General features: G+C 35.7%; 1 protein-coding gene across 2 annotated transcripts in view; it reads right to left on the reverse strand.

Annotated features, from left to right (window-relative positions):
- Window positions 1–6,102: 6,102 nt before the first annotated feature.
- nectin1b (nectin cell adhesion molecule 1b) overlaps window positions 6,103–27,613 on the reverse strand; it is a 181,066-nt gene continuing 159,555 nt past the window's right edge. Inside the window, exons 7-8 of one of the 2 annotated variants that reach the window (XM_073850381.1) lie at window positions 26,476–26,660; window positions 9,451–9,589 (exon numbers count right to left, since the gene is read on the reverse strand). In XM_073850381.1, the coding sequence (XP_073706482.1) occupies window positions 26,520–26,660 (141 nt within the window). In that variant the 3' untranslated portion in view covers window positions 9,451–9,589; window positions 26,476–26,519. Of the gene's footprint in view, window positions 9,590–26,475; window positions 26,661–27,613 lie in introns of both variants that reach the window. The other variant, XM_073850379.1, reaches the window with a different exon arrangement.

A 27,613-nucleotide genomic window follows, 5' to 3' on the forward strand; every position in this document is an offset into this window, starting at 1 on the left:
TTGTATACATACAATCATTTATTTATGTGCAAACATACTTGTGTTATGAATTGATGAATTGTGCAATACATTTGTGAATCTTATTTTATGAATATGAATTAGCTTGCTGGTGTAAATATGTGTTGTACAAACTTCATTTTGAACTCTATAAAGTGGCTTTCTGGTTACAAAATCTCAAAGCATTACTCGTTTCCAGTTTTTTTATAAATGCCCTGACCAAAACAAAGAATCATAAGTTCTAAATAACAAAACTTAATAAAATGTTTTCTGGGCTGAAGCTCCTTATTTAGGAAAAAGAAAGTTATTCTCATCAGAAACTCTGAGGGAAACAATACACAAAAAAGTTTTAAATCCTTATTATGATCCACCATTGTGTCATGAAACTGAGACATTTTACCATCTGCAGGCATTTTACATGGAAGAAAAAGAACAGTGAATTCACAAGATTTCACGTACTATATAAGCATTATAAGTGAACTTTTGGCACTCTTGAGTAAACTTTTAGTGACCTAAGCCTGGTGGAAGAGGAGAAGGAGATGGGATATGGGGGCTCAAGAGGATTAGGCAAATGGCTTTCTGGGCTTTGACTGAGTGATCCTACTCCAGGTTTGTAGATTTGTTGTTTTATTGCATTGTTTCTATTTTAGAGTTTGATCTTATTAAGACATTTAGCCAGCCTTATACAAAATAAATGTTTAATACTATCATATGGCTTCAGAAGGCATTTTTATGATAATATTGTTTCATATTCTGAATTGCTGTCCACTGCTATTGTATGAAAAAGCATGGAAGAAAGAAAATAATATGGGGTCAGGATGCAATCAGAATCAATAAATTGTGTTAGAATTTTTCTCACATTTTTTTGTCTCCAAGATCAGTTCAGTTTTTTTTTTTTTTTAGAAAGCAAGATTTTGCTAACGTGTGTACAAACAGATTTTATGAATAATTCAGAATAATACAATAACTCCAGTCGGTTGATAAATGTTAAGCCTAAAGCATTTGTCACAGTTTCAGGCTTGTGATGCAATATAAGCTTTAAAAGGCTACATGGTTCATAATGTAGGCCAGCTATCTAGAGTATTTCAGTTGTGGTGTCATTCTCTGCTAAGACATCTCCATGTCTCCTAAAGTCTGCAATGCTATTTTGTTGTTGTTCACGGTCAGGTCGTTCTTATGGCATCACATTGTCAAATGTGCCACCTGTTCTCTGTACGCAGTTTTATTGTTGTTGATTAGCCAAATTACCGTGGTGTCATTACCAATTTTGGTGATGTGATTGTTGTTGTGCCTTACTGAGCAGTCACCATAATCAAGATCATAGCTCTACTATACAAGATGTTTCAAAGAGGTCCTGGATCCATTTAAGAGGAGTTGTTTTATTGATGTACTGATACTTTGGTTCAGGTTTATTGACTTGTGTATAGCATGTTTTTGAGTATTTACTAGGGTTAATCCAGGGCATCATTATCTTTGATGTGCCAGAGTGGAACCCAAATGTTGTAGAAAATAACCTGCTACATTAGCTGAATTTTTTATAAGACTATAATGATGCTCAAAAATGTAACTGAATTGAAAAAGTTTTGACCAGTCTTGAAGAAAAAAAAATAATCTGATGACTAACTATAAGATTACTAACTTTTAACAGGGGCCATTGGATGCCTATTGGATGCCCAAGTTGATATGATTCTTTAGTGTCTTAATGAAAAGTCTATAACATACTTTGGTTAAAATATCTCAATGGTAGTGTAAAACAACACCATTTTTACTTCGTAAAAAAAAAACAGCTCTGTTTACAGCAAGCCATTTCGGTGCATGCCACTTTAAATGCTAATGAGCTTTACTTACCCCACCCTTCTCTTCCGTGGGGTGACAAGCAGTTCTTTCTGAGACTGTTAACTTTAGCCGCATTAACCATGAAACGTGCAAACTAGCACAATTATTAGGAAAGGCGATTTGCGAAGACCCATAAAAAACCCTTATACTCACTTCTTCTGTAAGAGAAGCTGGATCACAATTTACGCAAACACAGACGTATGTAGGTAGATTGATGGACACATTCCCTTCAAAAACAAAAGTAATCCTCTGCATATTCAGCGGCTCAGATGTCAGGAGTAAATGATGACTGCCATTTTGATTATTACATCCAACAACAATACACCTCAATCAGCAATCGTGGGATCGGCCTTGGTCTGTGTGACGTCACACAGCCAGGATTCTGAGAATGGCTTGATTTGAGAAAGGGGTTATTATTTATAGGGATTTAAAAACACTGAGTGGATTATCATGTTATCACTGCCAACACTCATTTAGTTTCAAACAACATGTGAAAGTGAATTTTGCATCCGATGACCCGTTTAAGACTAGTCTAAGTAGTTTATGCAACTGGCCACTGGACATGGAATCGTTTTCCTGAAGAAAATGTCATGACATTATGTTTACAAGCTGTTTATTGATGTCTTTCAGTGGTTTAAACAATATGGATGATTAAATTAGAGATAGGACTTTTCTTAAAGGGGTCATTGGATGCAAAACTCACTTTTACATGTTGTTTGAACATTAATGTGTGTTGGCAGTTTGTGTACACAACCACCCTACAAAGATAAAAATCCACCCAGTGTAAAGTAATCCAAAGTAATATCCTCTTATTAAAAAAGTCAGGTCATTCTCAGCTTCTTGAGGCCACTCCCACAAAAGTTGATTGACATGAGCGCCTTACCTTAGACCCGCCCTCACCGAGCTGAAACAGTCTGACTCAGAGCTCATTAGCATTTAAAGAAACATGCAACAGAACAGCTTGTTCTAAAAAGGTCTAATTTTGACAAGGTAAAAAGAGTATTTTTACTCTACCATTGAGAAATTTTAACCAAAGTATGTTACAGAATCATATTAACCTGTGGTAAATGGGCATCCGATGACCCCTTTAAGTTGTATTTTTTCTTTCAACGTACCTTCTGATGTACATTCATGTTTATTTTGTGCTGCAACTAGTAAATAGTAGGAGATTATCAGTTCACGCGTGTTCTGCGCTGTTGACTATTTGGCTACAGCGACCTGTCACGCCACATTAAAGAGCGTTAAAATGACATTTGTTTAAATTTCATTATAAAAACACAATGTCCAGTCTTTATTTCATATCAAAAGCACAAAGCTTTGCTGCAATTACTTTATGGAAGACTTGTTGCATGCTACAACTAATGTTTAGATACGCTTTCTTTTGTGCAAAACCTGAAAACAGCATAAACTAAAAGATTAGGTTCATTAAACTGAAGATCCATGCTTACCTGTTGCAGCTTATACATATTTCGAGCAGGAAACAGATGCTGACACAGAGATGTTCATATTATTCCAGGGTCCACAGCTCTACCATTAGAGAAAATGTCAGAGTTGTGCAGTAGTCAAATCTGGGTGCTTCTCATTTCTTATTTGTGTATCCTTGTTCCCTTTCTTCATTTCCTTGCATCTTAGCTCCACCCCACTCGGGATGCAAAGGAATAAAATGAGGACTGATGAATCAAAGAAAAGCTTATTTGTATGTTGGAATAGCCTATTCTTGATCACTCAAACATCACTTCAAAGCATGTGCTCAAGGGATCTGCCCTTATGTTGCTAAAGTTTGGTTATTTAAGACATTCATAATAAATGTTAAAAAAAGCAAGATGCCCTTTAGAAATATATGAGATGTATGGCTTATTTAAACTGCAAATGTAAACCTTTGCATAATAACATTTAAATTATTATGATAGATGTAAAGGGGGAGGAGAATTTATAGAAGCACTAGGTTTTTCGTCAAGAAAGACTTTTGCATAGGGTACACCGGTGTATCTTCGCTCATAGCTTTTCTAAAAGCTTCTTTAGTTAGAGATTTGAGATGTCCTTTAATATGGCTAACTTTGATTTTTGGTTTCTGGGTGAAGGGGGGAGGATGGAGGAGTGAGGAAACAAAAATGCATCAATTTGAGTATTGAGAAGCACCTACTGTTTAAAAAAAAAAAAATGAATAAAAAAGAAGTGTTATAAACTAAATCATGTTTATCAGTTTTAAATCCAAAACTAATGTTAGATGATGTTATAAGTTTTCTGGTGTTACATTGTTTTTGCTAACCTTGCAGGTTTGCCGGCTTTGGACACACAGTCAAACATGCAATCAGAGAAGCAGTAATTAAATGTCACTGTTTTGCTTCAACATATGAAGAATGTTTCAACTGTTGTTATCCATGCAGTAAACAACAAACACAACATTTTACTCCATTTATGTATAATAATCTTTTGTGTGTGTGTGTGCATGTGTGTATATATGAGAGAAGAAAGTTCATTACTTACACCTTACTTGTGCTTTTCAATGGTGGATTATTACAGTCGGTGTTCCCAATTCTGAACCTTCCAAAACCAAAAATTGTAAATAAATATTTTGGATCAGTATGCATAAAACACAGTTGTCAGCTGTCAAAAAGTGCAGTAACAGGATAGGCCATTTGGGACAGGAAACAATTTCAACAGCGTGGAATTTAGCACTACCACTAAATGCCCAATCAGACAGAGAAAATATCTGGCAATGCCTGCCGCTCTAGTGGACACAGGGGAAAAAACAGCTTTGTGATGGATTTAATGGCACATCACAGTCATGGAGAAAATCATCCTGCCTTCCAAATCAAATGAAATAAATGCCTTGCGAGCTATAAAATTTGAATGATGCTCTTCAGTCCAAAATATTTTTTAGACATGTTTTTGCAAGTATATTGGCTACATTTATAACAATGGTAAGAGTACTGGCATACACTGGCATTCAAATGTATAAACCATTACTTATCAAGTTATGTAAAGGAGAATCTGTACTTTGGGTTAAGCAGATGTCATGAAGGAAAATTCATTTTCATCGGAGAGCACTGGCTCCTCTGGTAACACATACTTGACAAAAAAACAGTGCAGAGAGTAACGAAATGTAGTGAAGCAGTGCAGACGTTTTGCAATTCACAAACATTTAAACTTTGTTCAGCTTATTTAGATCTCGCAGCTTGCTAATGATGCACTTAAGTTCACTTAACAATGAGATTTATGTGCTAGTTTGGAAAATAAGCATTGCTTCAATGTAGAATAACTGAAGAAGTAAGTTAACATGATCTTAAAAACCTGACCCTAAAATGCCCTCTCTATCTTAAGTCTAATTTATTTTTAGTAAATCAGTTTATTTATACATTTCCAAGAGTCATCATGCTGAAGTGTTCCCAGAAACCCTTATGTTAGATTCAATAAATATTTAGTTTAATGCTGCTGTTGTTTTCAGGTCACTATAAAGCATGGTAATTTATTTTTTAAATAAGCTGTGTAAGGTAAAAATAGCTCAACTTTTAAACAGCTTTATTGAGTTCCACTAAGCTATTTTCTAGGTCCAGTGAATCCAGAACCAATATAGTTTCAAGACAAATAGTCAACTTGTTGTTCTGGCTAATCCTGAACTATTTGATTTTAAAAATGTGTAGTTTTCCAAAAAAAAGAAAAAAAAAAAAAAAGAAAAAAGAAAAGTAGTCTTAAAGTTTAGGAAAATACAGTTCCATTCAGTACAGTGCACTGCAACATCATTTATATATTTCTGTCATGACAACTGTCTGAAAAGTTTAGCATGGTAATGGATATGACAATGTATTTAGTCTTGGTGGAATAGATCTGCATTGCTGCTGCTGCTGCTGAATTGTTGCTACTGTTGGTTATTGATGTAGTTGTAGATTATTATCTGAGGCGTACAGAACTTGCTACTGCCAAAGCATATGGCGATATGTGCTGTAAGTATTTAAGACATGCTGCTGCTGCTGCACAAATAGCATTAAATAACCCATAGAAGATCTATACAGGTGGACCTGGGGAAGGTGGAGGGTTTCAGAAGAACTCTGAAAGTGCGCTGCAAAATGCCCAAGCGAATGCTACCAGCCATTTAAACAGCTGCAAGCTGAAAGCACATTGGTTGCATATGCAACATGAACCAATCAGCTTGTGCCAAGTCTTATAACTCTGTGATATCATTAGTTAAATAAACATTAACAACCTGTCAGCCTGTGTCATATAGAGTTTCATGGCAGAACTTGGTATTTAAAAACAAACACATTATTTTGATTTTGTGAGGTTTAATGTTCATCTGCATGAGATTTGTTTCACACATCTGGTACATAAAGTTAAATTTTTACACCAAACATAATCCCCATGTAAAAAAAAGACAAAACAAAAGTCATAATGCTTCACATATGGAAGAATAACTAGCAGTGACACATACAGTGATTGAGTTCATGTGTTCACGATGACTCGGACGATGATTTTCCTTTACAAACATGAAGATATAATGTATACATCGCATGTGTTAGAAAATATTAACAAAAAGCTACAGCTCACGTGTAAAAAACAAACTCGGCAGGTTTGCAAACATAGAAATGAAGTAAAATAATATCACAATTTCAGAAGAAAAACAACAATTTACAGTTTCAAATTATCTGAGGCAGTAGGACAATGAAGAAAAATCTACTAGTGGCAAATGATGCATAAATTTTAACGTTTAAAATAATAATATATAATAATAATACATGTGGCAGCAATAATTCAAAATATGTGACATGGGGACAGGTATTTCTTTCCAACAATGCAACCCAGGAACCACAGATGATTCTAATGCTACACTAGCACACACATAAAAAATCAATGGCAGATGTAAAGGTGTGCACAGTAGGTAGCTTCACATATTGTAACCTATCCCATAAACCACTGCAAAAGTATATTTTTTTAAACCAATCCTGAACAACTCTAAGGGTTTCTCTTTAATCACTTGTAACTTTCACAATGAGCACAAACATTGAGCACAATTTTTTTTTTCTTTTCCAGCACATACATTTGACATGGCCTAACAACAAGAGCGTCATTCTTGTCAGATGATCTCATTCTTTGAAGAGGTCTGGTTGAGGTTGTAAAGAGGGCAGCAGTGATCTGTATTGGCTCTTCATAAGGGTTTAGGACAGAATATGACGCTGAATATGTTCTAGACAGTAAGAGCATATTGAGGATCTTTCTCTAAAAAAATACATCAACATATGCTTTTCTTTCAAAAATAGCTTAATGAGGAAGAAAGTTGTGGATTGTCCCTGAAAAGGTTTGTGTAGGTCAACCAGTGGAAAGAAATGGGATATTTATAGTAGGTTTAACAAAAAGACATATACTGTATGGAAACGCATGCATTTTCAAGGACAACCTACATTTATGAATACAGCAGCAACGGAAATAAAACACGTTATCTTTTAACAACAAGATTTTAAAGAAATAAATTGATACATGAAAGTTACGATTATCTGGATTGCTTTAAACGTGGATGAGTGTCATGATGAAAAGTATCCGTTTATCTCTCTAAACCTTTGATAAATACCAAATGTAAACATTTCTGTGGAAGCAAATATGGAATGCTCTATTTCTTTGGTAACTACAAGCAAAACAAGATGAAAGTGTTTATGCATCAAAAAAGAAGTGTTTTATTTGTGACATTGTGTCGGATGATATCTTATGAGAGGAAGTGAAATAGAGCCCTTTAATTTTTCATTTCGAGCAGAGGGAACATTCACATTTTAGATTATTGTGACTAAACATTTTATTGATATTTGGTACTGTTCGGATATCTTCGAGAAAAACGGGCACTGCCAATTTACCCATATAATGCTGTTGCAGCAGAATCACTGTAGGGATGTTGTGCCATGTCGTAATATCATGAAATAAATAAAATCTTATACTTTAACAGTCACTCAACTCAAGCATGTACAACAAGAAGCAAGCAAATGTAATCTGAAGAATTAAAAAGAAACACAATGTGTAACAATCGATAAAACAAAACATCTCTTTAAAACAATGAAAGAGAAAAAGAAAGCAAAAAGGTGACACACTGACAAAGAAACAGTTCTGTCATTATCTACTCAACCTCATGTGATTTCAAACCCATACTTTGAAATATGCAGTATTTTTTTTAATTAGTTCAAACACAAAAAGGTGAACTTAAAAAAGCAATGCCACAAACAGGGTTGCCAGGTCTGCATAACAAAACTAGCCCAATGGCCAATCAAAAATAGTCCAAAAGTAGCCCAATCACCATATCACAAATATCAAAACTCTAAATGTGTAATTCCTGTACCTGAAGTACATATTTTATAGTCAATGTTGAAAACCAATATACTGTAGTGATTATAAACACAGCTCAAGAGCTTCTTACCAGTGGCCCTCCTTTCCAAAACTTAACATCTACCGCAGCTTTATCAGTATTTTATTTCAGTACAAGCATTTTAGTCAAATATACTTTATGCAATATGACAAACCATTAACCCACAGAGGAAAAATCAACCCGTGGCAACAGTTTAAAAGTAGCCCAATTCTGCAGAAAAACCACAGACTTGGCAACCCTGGCCCAAGAAAAAAAAAATGTTTGGCTCCCCAAAGAACATTTCAGCGAACATCTATCTCTAGTTAAAAATAAATAAATAAATAAAAAAAGATTGTGGAATGGAAAGCTTCCATAGAGGTTAAAGGTTCATCATGCATCCATAAATGCCAATGAAAAAAAGGACTTCTAATTTTATAATCTACAAAAATGCCATTAAACTTACACTTAAACTAAACTTCGAGGAAGAAGACCTTTTAAATATTGTCTACACAGCTTCTTTTCTTCCATACAAGATCAAAAAAGGACAAAGAAAACAACAAAAGTAACATAAACCATGTACAATGTGGAACCAAGGTGGAAACTGACAGACAAAATTACTTTGAACCCTTTCTCAGAAAAGAGCTGTGAGAAGGTTATTCAAAAATTAATCGTATGTGCTCTAGAAAAAAAAAAAAAAAAAAAAAAAAAAAATCAGCATATGCTTTAAAATGACATAAGAGTGCATACATAATGACAGAACGTTCCCTTTTGGATGACAACTTCTTGAAATACTGTCAATGGTCAGACACTTGGCAGAGTTAAAATAAAGGAGGGAAAGATCTAAGAGAGGTTTAGGCAGAGCGAAGGCTGATACCCTGTGTTCAGGAGAAGTGAGGTGTGCTGTTGTGAGGGGAAGGAGGGTGTAGAGTTGTGGTGCGGTGTTTCTATATTTACAGCACAAGACTAGGGGTCCTAACCACAGCCTCATAGTGAAACATGCAGTGCACAACACACACGGTTTCAGGTCCACAAACTACTGACACTTTTATTCACTGTTCCGAGAGACCGCCCGCATCCTGATGTGGCCAGCGTAGGACAACAGTAATGAGGAAGGAAGTGCTGTTCTCTCCAGGTGTGACGCGTAATGGCTATCCTGTATGGGGCGATGGGGCGTCTTCCAGCTCGGGCGCTGTGGGTCTAGACGGACTGCTCTTTGGGGTAATTAAACGGGGGTCGTGGGGCGGGAGGAGCAGCGTTGGGCTGGAAAGTGTACATGGGGGTATTAGTAGGGTGCTGGGTGTAAGGGTTCTGGGGCAGGAAGGTAACAGGGGGGTAGGCAGAAGGAGGCGTAGGTTCAACAAATTGTTCCTGGTTGCCTGGATGATGGCAGCTCACATAGTCAGCTGGGTTTGGTAGCTCTTCGTTCCCAGAGTTCTGTGGAAACAAGAGAATTAAAGCAACCAGTGGAAGAGACAGTGATGTGACTGTAAATGTCCTTTCATATGATTCATGCAGTTTATCCAGAGAAAACTCATAATAACATCAACAAATAAACATTATATGCATTGAATAAAGAGTTATCTGCATTGATTTTCTTGTGGATATAAAAGAGGCATATTACACTAGTCATGCGATTCACGTGAAAGAACCTTAAAAAGCAATGAAACAATATCCAGCAAGTTCTGTGCAAAACATAAAGATATTATATGTATATATATATATATATATATATATATATATAAAGGAATCATATTTATTATTAATGATGCATTTGTGATTAGTTTGCTTTTGATTTTTAAGCAATGCAAAGAATAACCTTAAAGGTATAGCTCACCCAAGAATGAAACTTTTATCATCAATTATTCATTCTCATGTTGTTCCAAACCCATTAGAGAACATTTATTATTATTATTATTTGCATTATTATTAATATCAGAGAGATTTAATTAAAAGCAGTGTTGGGCATGTTACTTAAAAAAAAGTAATTATAGTTATAGGTACTTCTCACAAACAGTAACTGGGTTACATAATTATAAAAGTAACCAATTACCAGGAAAAGTAACTATTGTGTTACTTGAAAAAAAAAAGAAGTATATATATGTTAAATAACTTGGATGTCCCCAATATTAAATATGTTAAATGAATAAAATGGACACTAAATAGAGCACATTATTATTATAAAATTGTACACTAATCTACACTATTTTAATGTTGCTGTGGGACAATGTGAGAGACACTTATAAAATTCAATAAATTATTGTAAATATTATCAACCCTCTACGGACATCTTAGAAATAGAATCACTGTTGGCTAGTAAATTTGTTTGTTTACGCACCAGACTAATATTACATATCTGTCAATAATAACCATGTATAAATGCATATTTGTCATGTTGACAGGACTTGTGGTGGTGCTTAAGATATTGTTGTCATTTAGTGTTTCTATAAAAAAGTAAAACAAAAAATAAAAATAAATAATAATACTGATAAGACAACAAAACTACTACGAATTCTACTACTAATAGTATAAAACGCACTAAGGATTAATGAGCTGCAAGGTTCATGAATATTGATCACGTTGTCTGCCTTCGCTCGAACAAATTTGCTGAAATCAAAACAGAGATTTGGTGAGCACCAGCCAATGAGATTGCGTTTTTGCATTAGTTCCATCTACTACTGGAGAAATTAGCAGTTGTTAAAAGCCAAAGAATTACAAAATAACTCTGTTATTTTGACAGGGGAATACAAGAAAAATATATAATTTACATGTAGCTCATCAATTCTGCATGTAATGCAAGACTCTCTGGCTTCGTAGCTTTCTTTGCGTGTGTGTGAGACCGAGTGACAGCTAGTCATGTGACTTAACATTAGAGTTTACGGTTCGTCAAATACAGGAGCGCTGCACATCCATTGTCGCATTTTATTGTGAGTAACTGTAACAGCGTGGAATGGAGAAAACAGTAATTAGTTTGATCACTCGCTACTAAAAAAAAAGGTTGTTTATTTAAAACGCCATTATTCCCATCACTGATTAAAAGTTTAACTTTGACGCTTCAAAAACTTCATACAGACATTGTCAAAGTAATCCAAATGAATTGAGCAGTTTAATCCAAGTATTTTAAGAGACACTATTGCTTTATATGTTAAACAGATTTAATTTAGGCTTAGGCACATACATAGGCATAAACATTCTTGCATCAAGCAAGCTGAAAGCTTTGTTTACCATATTTGAAGTGCTCTATGTATGCGTCGTGTTCATCATATGGATTACTTTTGCAATGTCTTTGTCAACTTCTTAAAGCATTCAGAAGAAGAAGAACAAACTTTCAGTGGTGGATAAGAAATCTGTCAGGTTTCATTAAAATACAGTAGTGGCCAAAAGTTTTGAGAATGACACAAATATTAGTTTTCACGAAGTCTGCTGCTCAACTGCCTTTAGATCTTTGTTTCAGTTGTTTCTGTGATGTACTGATATATAATTACAAGCACTTCATACGTTTCAAAGGCTTTTATCGACAATGACATGACATTTATGCAAAGAGTCAGTATTTGCAGTGTTGGCCCTTCTTTCTCAGGACCTCTGCAATTCGACTGGGCATGCTCTCAATCAACTTCTGGGCCAAATCCTGACTGATAGCAACCCATTCTTTCGTAATCACTTCTTGGAGTTTGTCAGAATTAGTGGGTTTTTGTTTGTCCACTCGCCTCTTGAGGATTGACCACAAGTTCTTAATGGGATTAAGATCTGGAGAGTTTCCAGGCCATGGACCCAAAATTTCAACGTTTTGGTCCCCGAGCCACTTAGTTATCACTTTTGCCTTATGGCACGGTGCTCCATCGTGCTGGAAAATGCATTATTCTTCACCAAATTGTTGTTGGATTGTTGGAAGAAGTTGCTGTTGGAGGGTGTTTTGGTACCATTCTTTATTCATGGCTGTGTTTTTGGGCAAAATCGTGAGTGAGCCCACTCCCTTGGATGAGAAGCAACCCCACACATGAATGGTCTCAGGATGCTTTACTGTTGGCATGACACAGGACTGATGGTAGCGCTCACCTTTTCTTCTCCGGACAAGCCTTTTTCCAGATGCCCCAAACAATCGGAAAGAGGCTTCATCTGAGAATATGACTTTGCCCCAGTCCTCAGCAGTCCATTCGCCATACTTTTTGCAGAAGATCAATCTGTCCCTGATGTTTTTTTTGGAGAGGAGTGGCTTCCTTGCTGCCCTTCTTGACACCAGGCCATCTTCCAAAAATCTTGGCCTCACTGTGCGTGCAGATGCGCTCACACCTGCCTACTGCCATTCCTGTGCAAGCTCTGCACTGGTGGCACTCCGATCCCACAGCTGAATCCTCTTTAGGAGACGATCTTAGCGCTTGCTGGACTTTCTTGGACGCCCTGAAGCCTTCTTAACAATGCAGTGGAAAGTTTTTTTCAGGATTAAGTTAATTTTCATGGCAAAGAAGGACTATGCAATTCATCTGATCACTCTTCATAACATTCTGGAGTATATGCAAATTGCTATTATAAAAACTTAAGCAGCAACTTTTCCAATTTCTAATATTTATGTAATTCTCAAAACTTTTGGCCATGACTGTATATATTCACCTGTATTTTGAATTTGAATGAAAGTCTTATGAGGTTGGAAGGACATGAAGGTATTGAGGTAATTGATGACAGAATCTTTATGTTTGGGTGAACTAGTCCTATTTAGGTTAAATTTATTTAGAGTACATTTCCTAAAGTGCATGTCACTAGATTTGTTATATGATTCTTGTCTTGTCACTGTGTGAGTGTAAACCTCATTTTAGAAGAAAAAAATAAATAAATAATAATAATAATAATACATAACAACATACACAATTTTGATAGATCACATCAAAAGCTGAACCACTACATTGGTTAATAGATTTTACTTTATACAATATGAAGTACATTGGTTTACAGTTCCAGTGCCTGATGCCACTAATGCTGTATGCATCATTTTAAGTTCAGTGCAGAGCAGAAACACACACTAGTCTGACACAAACAGCTTGTGCATAAGCTAAACTGAAAATAAAACACATATTCTTGGCTTGATGATCAGTGAGGCAGGTAGTCCATTCTAATACAACTTGACAACTTGTCATGGAAGTCTATAATTGCTGAAAAATCCTGGAAAACACATTATGTGTTGACAAAGGTCTTTCTAAACTTAGAATCCTTCAAGAAGTACTTCAATAATAATTTATTGTTAAAGCCAGGAATAACAGAGATGACAAGAATATACAGAAAGAGAGGCTGTATTTACACCTGGTATTGCAACCAGTGAGGTCAAAATCTACTGTTTTCACAAAACAGTCACAAAATGTTTCAATGTTTATGCCTGTATTTAGTACCAGACGAATGTCAACACAAGGTGTAAATGAGCCAGAGAGAAAAGGTACAATAAAAGTACAATGGAAATGTGACTTACGCAGAGTCCCCAAGCATCTTTACGTCTACGACAATGATGATTCCCACTCTGTGAGCAGTATAGTAATGGAAGGAGCAACAATTTCAAAATAAACACTGAACGATGTACCTCAGGGCTCACCCCTGGGCCATCTTCTTTTCTCAAAGCTGACAGTGAAAGACACGAGCTGGACACACAAGGTTCAGATGACAGGTGGAACCAGTATTTAGAGCGGAAATGGACAGATGGATGTGTGAAGGAGTCTGCTCACACATTCATCAGATGTCACAGACATCTTTGTATGCACATAAAGACATCTAACAGGACTGCGTCAGTAGCTATTTTATGTTGCATAAAGAATAATCAAAGAAACTGACTCCTTTGAATCACTAAGGTGATATTTACTCACTCAAGATGTTCTCCACTAAATAAAACATGACTTTTTTTGTCTGAAGAACAGAAAGCCATCATTATAGCTACTTCAGTTAGATGCACAAGGACTTCAAGTGATCTGGAGCACAAAGTTACAGACAGTTAAATATCTTTATGTTTCCTCAGCAGTGTTATATTCACTGGCTTCAGTTCTGCAAAGAACAAAAAGTTACTTGGCCTCAGACTTGCCTATTGTCATTTGTTTGATAATGCATAAGATGCACCCAGCAGGGGAGAACTGAACTTAAAAGAATAGTTCACCCAAGAATGAACACTTTGTTATGGCTTACTGACTCTCCTGTCATTCAATACCCTTATGGATTTTTTACTTGCATGGAACATAAAATATATTTAGATATTTAACGCTGCTGTTTGTTCTTAAAGTAAAAGTGATTGGGGACTATAGGGACAGCTGTGGTTACAATTCATTTTCATTATAAGGAAAAGAGCAGCTTGGACATTATTTTTCTTTTGTGTTCCAGTCTGTTTTCTCTTGTGGCATAGTTATTCCTGTAGCTATCAGACAATAATATTTGCTTATGAACATCTGTCTTGCTCATTAAAATGTAGGTAAAGAAAAAAATAAAACATACTGGAGGAAAAGAAGAGAGACTAATTAATGGACTTAATTTTTAGTAAATTTTGTATCGTCAATTGTGGTAAATGTTTAAAAATTAGTTTGTTCATTGCAATGGTTCAGAAAGAGCTGGTTTGCAAACTGATTGTAACAGCAGTTTCAATTTATATCCCGTGAGGCACAGAAGACTCATGGAATATACATTAAAAACTAAAAAAATAATGGGAGTGTGAGCAGCATGGATTTTCTTCACCATATATATATATAAAAAAAGGGAAAATATTTTTCATTTATATCAAATGTAATTAGAATTCATTTAGGGGAACTGATTCTACTGACCCCCTGGTTAAAAAAGAAAAGGAAAAAAAAGAAAGAAAAAGGTTTAGGAATAAAACAAAATGATGTTTATACCCTCTTACAGTGCACAGATAAGAACTAAGGGGCTCATTTGCTGCCTTGGGGAAATTAAACAGAGAAAAAAATGTTGAAGCTTTAATGTTAGCTGAACTAATAAGCTACCAAACAACACTGCAGAACTAAACTTCAATTTGAAGTCTTTGTTTGAACTCCGATATTAGAGGACTGCTACACATATGCATAAACACAAAAACAGCTGCTTCCTTTGGATTTAAACAAATTGGATTTTTTTTTTTTTTTTTTTTTTTTTTTAACAAACGCAAATTATAAAATGTGTACAGATGGAGGAGGTGAACCATTTTGACAGCACCTTCCTCACAGAAAGTGTGAGATTCAGAGAGACACTTCACTCCTGCATAAATGCAGCACTAATCTAAATGAAAATCATTGGCTGAATAAGAAGTCCTTTTCTTTCTTTTCTTTTTTCCAATACCTTCAACAGCGAGTTAGGCGAGTAAGGGTTTCTCTGATAGTCCACCCTGGGGAATTTGACCTAAATAGGCTTCTTTTATCTCTTTTGACAATGTAATGATTCCCTCATCGCAGCATTGCGGCGTTCCAGAACTTTGGAATTTGCCAAAGCAATTATTTCACTATCTTTAGAGAAGGACGTTGACCTTCTGGCCCTTCTAGTGGCTCTACATAAAGCCAGTTACAAAGCTGATTGAAAATGCTTTCTAATGATATGTACTGATTGAAATGGACCTTTTTTTGTACCCTATTTAAAAAAGGTGGAATCCAGAGTTTATCTGTCAGTCATTCTGAGTGCTCCTTTGACAATGTAAAACATGCCTCTTTTTTTCGTTTGACTGGCCTGAAAAGCAGAACTAACTATGCCCTGTTGTATTGAATCCACTAAGACACTGTACAGCCAATTAGAAAACGTTCAAGCCGTAGCTTAACGTTCTATATCCTTTGGCTTACTATAGGAGAACATTTCAAGAAAATCCCTTCTGAAAAACAAGAGTTAATAAGGGGTTTTCTCTGAGACTTTAGGCTTTGGAAGTGACTAAATGTGCACTGGGTTAAGTCCTCTGTGAGGTTTGCAGAATGTTAGCATTGGCAGCTGTACCTGTGTCTCTCCTTATCTTTAGGGGCGTTTACACAACACAGTTTTCCACTTAAACTAAAAAAAACAGAACTGTGAACAAAGGATAATTTTGAAAACGTTGCCATCTGTACATCAAATTTTTTGTACATTTTAGTACAATTTTCTTTTTTGTTTTTTAGTACAATCATTTGTCGTGTTGACATACTCCTATGCACCAGACACTCTAAAACTACATAAATGTGACCTGTTGTCCATTTGACATTAAATGAACAAAAAAATTGTTTCAACAAATTTGACTATATACACCACTGGAGCTCCTACATAATGGGTGTCTTTTACAATGTTGTCCAACCCTACCACACATTGGTGGGCGGCCATTAAAGGGATAGTTCACTCAGAAATAAAAATGTGATGTTTATCTACTCACCCCCAGGGCATCTAATATGTAGGTGACTTTGTTTCTTCAGTAGAACACAAACAAATATTTTTAACTCAAACCGTTGCAGTCTGTCATTCATATAATGGCAGTCAATGGTTACCAAAAAGACCAAATTAAATCCTGCGGCTCATGGCGATACACTGAGGTCTTAAGACACAAAACAATTGGTCTTGAGCGCATTCACCCGCGCGATGCGTCAACATGATCTGCCATAGTAAATGTCCTGTTTATGTCACTCATTCTTTACATAGTGCATATTGGCCTCTCAAAATGGTAATTACTTGTGCTTATTCTGATTCTGGCAACCAATTAAAAACTAAACAATTACGTTTCCTTGTGCGAACTCATCTGGCAGTGTTGACTTTTCACTGACTACATTGCCAGATCACATTGATGCACCACCGCCGGCTGTTGTGAACACGCTCCATACAGCACAATGTTCTGGTGGATCAGAAGTAAATAATGATATACATACTGTTCAGTTTCTTGCACAGACTGATTGTTATGTGTTTCAAGACCTCAGTGTATCATCACGAGCCGCGGGGTTTAATTTGGTTTTGTCTGTGTATGTTTTTTTTTTTTTAAGATTTGGTAACCATTGACTGCCATTATATGATAAAAATCTTTGTATGTGTGCTACTGAAGAAACAAAGTCACCTACATCTTGGGTGCCCTGGGGCTAAGCAGATAAACATCAAATTTTCATTTTTGAGTGAACTATCCCTTTAAGAGGGGCTATTTGCACTTAGTGTAAATAGACACTCTGTATAAGAAGTGACACAATGAATGCTACTAAAATGGGCTTCGTTGTCCCCTCATTTTTCTTTGATTTTGGTGTGAAATGTGACCCACTCATTTCTTGGCAGGTAACATAAGTAAATCTAATGAATTAAAAGCAGAAATCCTTACGTATGAGCAAAAATAATACAGCCTCACTAAATCACCACTAAAGGCACATACAAAACACATTTTTCAGTATATCAGCAAAATTAATCCTCACATCTGCTTTTAAAAATGAACAAGATGGAAAAATGTTGAAATATGTTGATAAATGATTCTGCTGCTCTCAAATTTCTTGTGACTTATTGGGAAATCTTCTGAAAAATATTGTTTTGGGATATGATAATTGAGGGTGCAGACATACGATGAAATCCACATGGATTGTCATTGTTTATTACTGAGAAAAACATGATTTTCTTATTAACTGAGGTGTGTGTGCATTACAAGCGTTTCAGATTTTGTACTGCATAGTATGACACACACAGTTCCAAATGCATGAGTAACATAACAGGAATGTGTGGATCATCTCTGCAAATTCCAAATGAAACTCCATCACTTTTTCACAGTATGCACTCACCATCTCACTGTACAACAGTATAACACCTAAGCAATTAACTTAGTGTTATCATTAGCCATCTCTCATCTCAGAACATCTGTTCTTTGGCTCAATAGCAAGGACACATCACCTCCCTGGATTACCCACTGAATCCTCGCAACATATTCAGCCTTATTCACGTCTCTCTCCGCTGGCAGGTTAATTACTGGTTACCTCACTCACAGAGCCGCCCACTCTGCCTGGAAAGGTCACTGTGGTGCGTGTTTAAACGCAACACCAACACTCAGACAAGTACTCTCTCACAGGGAAGAGGAAATAAAGTTTACAGACAATAGATGATAATATGCTGGTCTATGCTGAAGTAAATTAAAATTAGGCTTGAGAATTAAATTAGAAAAAAGAGCAAAAGACCAAGAAGTTAAGGAAGAATAATGACTAACATATAAACATATAAAGATGAGAAGGAACTAATTTATCATCATAATACATATTAAGTCTATTAAATTATAGGGCAGTGGTAGTGAACGACAGGCTCTTATTTATGTATCTTTAACTCTCTAACTGCTAAGTATTACTTTTTAAAGTAGTCATCACTGTGTAATATTTGCTCACTCGTTATTTATCCTGAAAATGTTTTCTTTTCATTTGGCATTTGCCTTGTCTTGCATTGATATAAAGCTTTCATGCTTGCATTTGCCAGATGTCAAGAGTTTAAATCCCTCAATCAAACTTTTCTCATAAATCGATACATTTTCTGCCCAGCGGTTTATTTAATCCTCCCAACCTGGCAACCATGCAGACTTGCTCTCACTACATTACAGAATAAATAAATAAAATAAATAAATAAAAATAACTTATGAGCTAAAAAAGGGCAAACATGTAAATTGGGGTTTTGCTAACTCTACTGAAGAGTTCTGCTCAAATAAAATTGCAATGTAACCAGTCTGCTTTCTTTCATAACCGTTTGAGCTATTTGCAAATTAAATTACAAATATCACAAAAAAAAAAAAAAAAAAAAAAAAATTGTGATTATATAAGAGCTGTGCCATAAATCTTGGAAAATCTTGTCAATGGCCTGAAAAAAGAGTCAAAAGTCACTTTAGATTAAATTAAATGTGTGGAGGATGTATTTCAACTTAAAATCTATAACCTATTGTCATGAAGACACTGCATTTGCCGAGCACTCACGAGATAACACATAAAGACAAACTGGCCATGCTACCTTTGATTTGCAGCTTTAAATTTAATACATTCTAAGTGGTTAACCCCTGTGGAAAGAAATGCATTCAGAGGTTCATTGGCAAACTTCAGATGGGCCTGTACATGTGCTTTTTTAAGCAGGGGAACTTGCGGACACTGCATGATTTCAGTCCTTCACATTGTAGTGTGTTACTAATTGTTTTCATGGTGACTATGGTCCCAGCTGCCTTGAGATCATTGACAAGATCTTCCTGTATAGTTCTGGGCTGATTCTTCACCATTCTCATGATAAATGAAACTCCACGAGGTGAGATCTTGCATGGAGCCCCAGACCAAGGAAAATTGACAGTTATTTTGTGTTTCTTCCATTTGTAAATAATCGCACCAACTGTTGTCACCTTCTCACCAAGCTGTTTGGCAATGGCCTTGTAACCCAATTCCAGCCTTGTGTAAGTCTAAAATATTGTCTCTGACATCCTTACACAGCTCTTTGGTCTTTGCCATGGTGGAGAGTTTGGAATCTGATTGATTAATTGCTTCTGTGGACAGGTGTCTTTTATACAGGTAATAAACTGAGATTAATCTCAGCTTGTGACCTGAATAAAAGACACCTGGGAGCCAGAACTCTTTCTGATTGATAGGGCATCAAATACTTATTTCACTCATTAAAGCGCAAATCAATTTATAACTTTTTTGAAATTAGTTTTTTTCTGGATTTTTTGTTTGTGTTCTGTCTCTCACTGATCAAATAAACCTACCATTAAACTTATAGACTGATCATTTCTTTGTCAGTTGGCAAATGTCCAAAATCAGCAAGAGATCAAATTATTTTTTCCTCAGAGCCTCATGCCACAGTATACTTTTTCACAAAATAGTTCATTACTGTGGGTTGTAATTTTGGCACCACTTTGATTTTACTACAATATATATGACAGCAATCAAATTTAGAGTTTCAGTTTTAACACTGTAAAATTATAGAGCACACTTTCACAAGACATACTTCAGCTGTATTATTTAGAATCATCTTTCTGTAAAGATGATACAAAACCTGTTAGGACTTCACCTCATCTATAATTGGCCAGATAATTAAACATTTCTCATTTTTCTGTTTATTTTGCTTTTCTTTCTTTTAGTTATCAGAACACATTTACACACACACACACACACACACACACACACACACACACACACACACACACACACACACACACACACACACACACACACACGACTAACACGCTGATTGAAGCATGATTAAAATGATAAAAAGCATGATAAAAAGCCAATAAGTTTGACGTCAGCACAATAAGATGTAAAGCTTAATGCACAATACTTAGAAGCCACTACAAGATCTCCTGGAAGAAAGTCCACCATCTGAGACTGTAAATCCTCTAAATCATTGCAGCTTAGATGGGATGAGAGATAAAAAACATGTTTGGTCTCTAATGACGGATATTGGAATGTCAGTCATTAATCATTATGATAATGTGGGTCAAATGGCTAAAGCCACATTTGAGGAATAAGCTGAAGAGGTAATTATCATTTTTAAAGGCCACATTTGGGCTTGAATGACATTACAAATTATATTGAATCTCATTAATGTTAATAAGTACTAATGGAAAATAAAAACACTTGGAAATTGCAATTCAAAGCAAATGTAATTGCATCATTTAAGCAATTAGAGAAAATGCACCTCAGTCAAGACAAAGTAAAAGAGAAACTCCATGACTTGCTAATGTATTCAAGGAATCAGATTTATATTAAAAGCACTCTGAGGGGCGAATTCACTATGAACAATGCTGATGGTATTGTTTATAGCACACAGTCTGTGTTGTTTTAGCACTCAGTTCACTAAAGGAATTATGCAAATCCACTGCAAACGTGGTCCAAAAATAAGTGCTAAAAGCAATTTGTACGTCACAGTTCTAAAAGCAAGATTTTAGAGGAAACATCAGACTGCTGTGATCTGACATACAATGGTGCTGTTCTTCATCATTCGATCATCATTTGATAAATTAGCCTACTACTTCTATTATTAATAGACAATGTACACACACATTTCATCTTCTAAACAGAATTTCAGATAAAAACAGCTTTTTGTGATCAGGTTTATTATGTGTATTATATAGCATAATAAGCCTAATTTTAAAAAGAAAGTGTGCTTCTGCTGAATAAAGGACAAATATAAATTGTCAAGTTGACTGTAAAATACTGTAAATACTGTTTCAGAGCATTTACAGCCATACATTTATTAGGCACACACACACACACACACACACACACACACATATATATATATATATATATATATATATATATATATATAAATGCATATAAATGCATATATATGTGTATGTGTGTGTGTGTGTGTGTGGATATTTATATAATAAAAAACGTTTTATAAACTTAAAACCGTTTAACTGACTCAATGATATATATAAATGCATTATTCATTCATTCATATATATATATATATATATATATATATATATATATATATATATATATATATATAAATGTAAGGGATAATCAACGGTTTGCCGTGCGTTAAAGAATTTTAAATGCACGACGTGGAGGCTAATAACCGCCCGACGCAAAGCGGAGGGTGGTTGCCTCCGCGAAGTGCATTTTAAATCCTTTAACGCACGGCAAGCCGTTGATTATCCCGCTTATTCCATGGTTATAGACAAATTAAAACTAGGATTGATATTTGCAGCGCAAAATTTGACTGAATGGATAAAAAAGACGGTTATTTTTGTCAGTTATGACACGCAGCTCTAGCATTCTGCCCGCTTCAAATCAGACTCGGAGATTAAATAGTCCGGTAAGATCACATTTATTTGAATGAAATATAGCATTTGTTTCAGTAGATTATCGATCGACCAAGAGAGAGTGTGAAGGCAAGTGCGATGACAGTTGTGTGTGTGCGTAACGTTAACGTTACCTGCCTGCCTGCTGTGCGTCTCTCTCTACAAACAACAATTCATTACAAAACAGCATCTTTACCGCCCCGTTGCTGAGGAATATAATGTAGCGATCTAATATCTAGGCTATTTTAATAAGGATCGCAGGCAAACGCTAACAAGAAGTTTATGTATGTGCGCAGCAGAATGCGATCTCTCTCTCTCTCTCTCTCTCTCTGTGCTTTTGCGTGCATCAATTAAAGCAGCACATTAATATAGAACGGTGATTAAACTGACTTGGAACTACCTGTGCATTAAACGGTTTTACTGCACACCTGCCAGCCAATCAGAATCCAGTATCCAGACATTCCATGGAATAAATATATATAAGGGAAAGGATGAAGCTGATTGGTTGGTTCATGTCACATGACCTGTGTTTCACTTGCAGCATTCTGAAGAGTTGACATGTTTTTATCTCGATTCAGCTTGGACGCGCCTGGAAAAAACGAGCGTGTCGCGGCCGCATCGCTTCCATTATGAACGTGCATACCACGCGTCTACATTTTAAATAACGAACTTCAACGTGCAAAAGACGCTACATGTGAACTGCCTCTTAAAGGAATAAGAAGCGGCAGCTACAAGTGCTAAGCCCAAAAACACGCAGTGTTGATGTCCCCATTCAACAGGTTTTTAAAAAAATGTCAAATATTTTCCAGAGAAAGCGAAAAGGCTAAAGCCATAAATGACAAAGTCATGGAATGTATAGTCTGTGATGACCAGCCTTTTTCCGTGGTAGAGGACCCGGGTTTTCACGGGTTAGTAGAGCATTTGGAGCCACGTTACATTCTTCCAAGCCACCGCTTTTTTTCTGATGTTTCACTCCCTTCCTTGTAGGATTTGTTCGCTGCACACATTCATAATATGATCGATAGATCCACAGAATGGACTACACGTATGAAGAGTCAGGACTGATGTTTGCTATGATTGTTAGACCCAAATATATAATATAAATTTCATTAGTTCATCTTTAATTTTGTATTCTCCTGGGTGCACAAAATTATCATATAAAAATATGAACGAATTGGATATTGGCATCGGCCACAAGGTCTTAATCATCGGTTATCGGTATCGGTTAAAATTTTTCATATCGTGCATCCCTAGTTAGAACGTTAGAACGATTGATAGAGTGATAGAATGATCGAGAGTGATAGAATGATTAATAGATGGAAAGATAGAATATTCGATAGATAAAGTGATTAGATAGATAGATAGATAGATAGATAGATAGATAGATAGATAGATAGATAGATAGATAGATAGATAGATAGATAGATAGATAGATAGATAGATCACTTCTGTCTGTGGAAACTCTTTGTAGCAGCTAACGTTGATTTACCAATTCCTTTTGTTGATTTTTCTCCCTCGCGTTCAAACTTTTTGGCTAAGAGAGCCTGTCAGTGTTTTGGAAATAAAATGAAGTCTTTTATTGAGTTAGTTGTTTTACGATGTTCCTGCTCAGCAGTGTTTGCAGCGGTGGCCCTCTGAGAACTCCACGCTGTGATATTAATTGCTTGTTTTAACAGTGAGGCTGACTCATTCAGACTTTACCCCTGAGAACCGCAATTTTTTCATTCTTTCTTTCTTCTTCCTCTTGGCTGCTATTATCTAAAAGAAGAAGAGATGAGTTCTGAACCGATGGGAAATCTCCTGCACGCTGGGATGGTAACAGGCACAAGTCGGACCCTCTTGTGTGTTTATCTTATACAGTGGAGATAACATTAATAGAACTTTATGAAACCTCCTGAGCGATCAAAATGCCAAAATGTTAAAGAATTGTGATGTGAAATGTAAAAAAAAAAATACATACACCACCATTCTAAAAAGAAGTCTCTTATGCTCACCAAGGTTGCATTTATTTGATCAAAAATGGTAATATTGGTGAAATATTACAGTTTCAAGTAACTGTTTTCAATTTAATATATCGTCACCTTAGAATTATAAGGTTCTATCTGCATTCTGAGCACTTTTGAGATATTGAGCTTCACTTTTTTTGCGTTCCATAGACTTCTGTATAAAGAACCATTTTTGTTTTCTAAAAAAAGGCCTCAAAATGTACACAGCTTACAAAAGAAACATCAAATAATGTAAATAAGTTGTCACAGAATAAGAATATGTGAATAACTCAATTTTGACAAAAATGTCAGATAGAACCTTATAATTCTAAGGTGACGATATTTAAATTTTCAGCAGCATCACTTCAGTAACACATGATCCTTCAAAAATCATTGCAATATAGTTTCTGCTCAAGTACTGTCTTTTTTGATCATTTTAATGCATCTTTGTTGAAAAGCACTGCTTTTAAATAGGTTTCCTGAACATTCTCTGCATCTTCGATTGGTTAACCAATCAGATATTAAGCCAGCGTTGCTGTGTTGAGATGCTCAAGCAAACAGAGTAATCTTTTTAAAGTGTCAAAAAGCAGAGCAAATTACTCACATCATCTTTCGGTAGACTAGCCCATCAAACTGACATTAGTGACATGTTATCGTGTCACAATCACAGCGGCTCGTTTGTTATAATTTGAAGCTTTGCTATTTACTCACATCTAACATATGGTCATCACAACTGCAATTAACCAAATGTCCACTCATGTATCTGTTCCAAATCCTCATTAAACAGTTTTCCTCACTTATTCAAGTTCTTGAATAATATATAAACTGAAAATTACTTAACATACAGCCATTATTGTCAAAATAGCTGGCAGCAAAAGTGAGTACACCCTAAGTGAACTTGTCCAAGTGTCAATATATTGTGTTAGCACCATAGTTATCTGGCACTGCCTTAATCATCCTGGGCATGGAATTGACTAGAGCTGCACAGGTTGTTGCTGGGATCCTCTTCCACTCCTCACGGAGCTGCTGGACGTTGGACGCATGGTGCTTCTCCACCTTACGCTTGAGGATGTCCCACAGGTGCTTAATAGGGTTCAGGTCTGGAGACATACTTGGCCACCCCATCACCTTCAGCTTCAACTTCCTCAGCAAGGCAGTTGTCATCTTGGTGGTGTGTTTGGGATCGTTATCATGTTGGAAAACTGCCGTTCAGTCTAGTTTCTGAAGGGAAGGCATCATGTTCTGCTTCAGAATGTACAGTAAATAATGGAATCCATGTTTCCCTTAATGTACTGCAGCTCTCCAGTACCAGCAGCACTCATGCAGCCCCAGACCATGATGCTACCACCACCATGATTGTAGGCAAGATACAATTATCTTGGTACTCCTCACCAGGGCATCACCACACATGCTGGACAACATCTGAGCCAAACAAGTTTATCTTATAGTCGCATCAGACCACAGGACATGGTTCCAGTAATTCATGCTCTTGGACAGGTTGTCTTCAGCAAACTGTTTGCAGGCTTTCTTGTGAGCCAGCTTAAGATGAGGCTTCCTTCTGGACAACGCCTATGCAAACCAACTTGTTGCAGTGTGCGGCATATGGTCTGAGCACTGACAAACTGACCTTCTACATCTGCAGCCTTTAAAGCAATGCTGGCAGCACTCATGCATCTGTTTTTTTTGAAGCCAGGTTCTGCATCTGACACACAGAACGAGTGCTCAACTTTGTTGATTGACCCTTGCAAGGCCTCTTCCGGATGGAACCCATCTTGGAAAACCTCTGCATGACCCTGACCACTGTAGTGGTTTCAGGGTGTTACTGAACCTCTAATAGCCTTGGCCATCTTTGTGGAGAGCAACGATTCTAATTCTCAAATACTCAGAGAGTTCTTTGCCTTGAGATATGTTGAACATCCAGTGGTCAGTATGAGGTAATTGTACTTAAAGCACTTAATTTTAACTGCTCTAATACAAGATACACAAGTTTGTATGGTCCTGTCAAGCAGACAAAAACATAAATATGATGAATAGGACATGTGGCTTTGCATGGTTAAACAACACACTGATGTAATCACTTAGGGTGTACTCACATTTGTTGACAGCTATTTTGACAATAATGGCTGTATTTTGAGCTATTCTCAGTAAATCTATACTGCTATACAAGATGCACATTGACTACTTACTTCTATAGTATTGTCCCTTGAGAAGATATACTAAAATGGTTGCTGAAATGTGAAGGGCATTTTGTATTAAATGCTATTGCATTAAATAAAAGAACAAAACAGATTTCTATTAATTTATTAATTTATTTCTTTTTAACTTTTTTTTTTGTATTGTGTTTGTTATCTATTGCAAAAACCTACATTTGTTAGTGTGGAAATACCTTTTGGTTTTGTAGCTTATTTCTGGGTAACTTATTATTTACTTATGATTTTTATTAGACAATAACAACATGTCAATCCAATTTAAGGGCAGCCTTGGGCAGCATAAAAGCAGATAGACAGATAAATAAAGGTAAAACCAAACAACAGAAGAAAGAAGACACAAACAGGAAACGCAGAGGGAATTTAGTGTTTAGTGAGAGAGAGTGAGGGACGAAACAGAGGAAAAGAAACACAGGAGTGCATCAGTCTGTGTACCTTGAGGCCAGAGTCATAGGGGGAAAGGCCTACAATGGCATGCGTTAGTGTGAGCTAGGCTGGATGGTTGCGTACTCGACAAGGTCCCCGCCAGTGTGCACAGAGCTTCGTGGGCTGGGAGAGGAAGCCAAAGCTGCAGTATCCAGTTCCGCATACTGGACATCACAGTCCTTGTGGCCAGAGTTCTGGAGATAAGAGAGGTGGAGAGGATGTATGAGGAGTGGAGCTCAAAAAGAAAGAGTGAGAGAGAGAGAGACAGAGAGAGTGTAGAGGAGAACAGAAAGAGAGAAAACAGAGCTGTCACTCCAATCAGTGAACACAGACTCAAGGTTAGTGGAATGACACAAAAAAAAAAAAAAAAAAAAACACTGAGGAGTCCAGTCTTACAATTTTTTCTTTTTGATAAAAATATGTTTCTAAGGGTGAACTTTAGCACATTTTCTTCCCAATTTGTTATTACCTTAATGCATCTGAATTTTAATTTTAATTTTATTTTATTTTATTTTATTTTATTTTATTTTATTTTATTTTATTTTATTTTATTTTATTTTATTTTATTTTATTTTATTTTATTTTATTTTATTTTATTATTGTGTAATTTCCACTATTCTTAATGGTGATTCCCATTTTATATACAGCAATATACTGCTTATTTTTTGACACATTTAACAAATAATGTTATGTTTTACATATAGTTAAAAATACTTTCTTGAACAATTGATTGATTGATTGATTGATTGATTGATTGATTGATTGATTGATTGATTGATTGATTGATTGATTGATTGATTGATTTTTGGTTAATGACAAATAGGGAAAGGGGCTGCTTTTTATGAAATAGTAAATAATATATAAATTAAATGCTATAATATATATAATATATATTATATAATTATATAATATACATTATAATGTATATCAAATTAATATATTAACAAAACATCAAACATACTGTAATAATGTAACTTTTTTACAATAATAAAAAAACAGCATTTTTTTCACATTATAGTACTGAGAATCTACTATAAATAAAAATGAAATAATGAAAGAAAATGTATTTCATCTTCATGGAAAAATAATGGAATCGTAATGGCCCTAAAAAGGACAATATTTTCTTTGTGTACATAAAAATTAAATC

The sequence above is a fragment of the Garra rufa genome, chromosome 11 (genome assembly GCF_049309525.1).
Source record: "Garra rufa chromosome 11, GarRuf1.0, whole genome shotgun sequence".
Taxonomy (NCBI): Eukaryota; Metazoa; Chordata; class Actinopteri; order Cypriniformes; family Cyprinidae; genus Garra; species Garra rufa.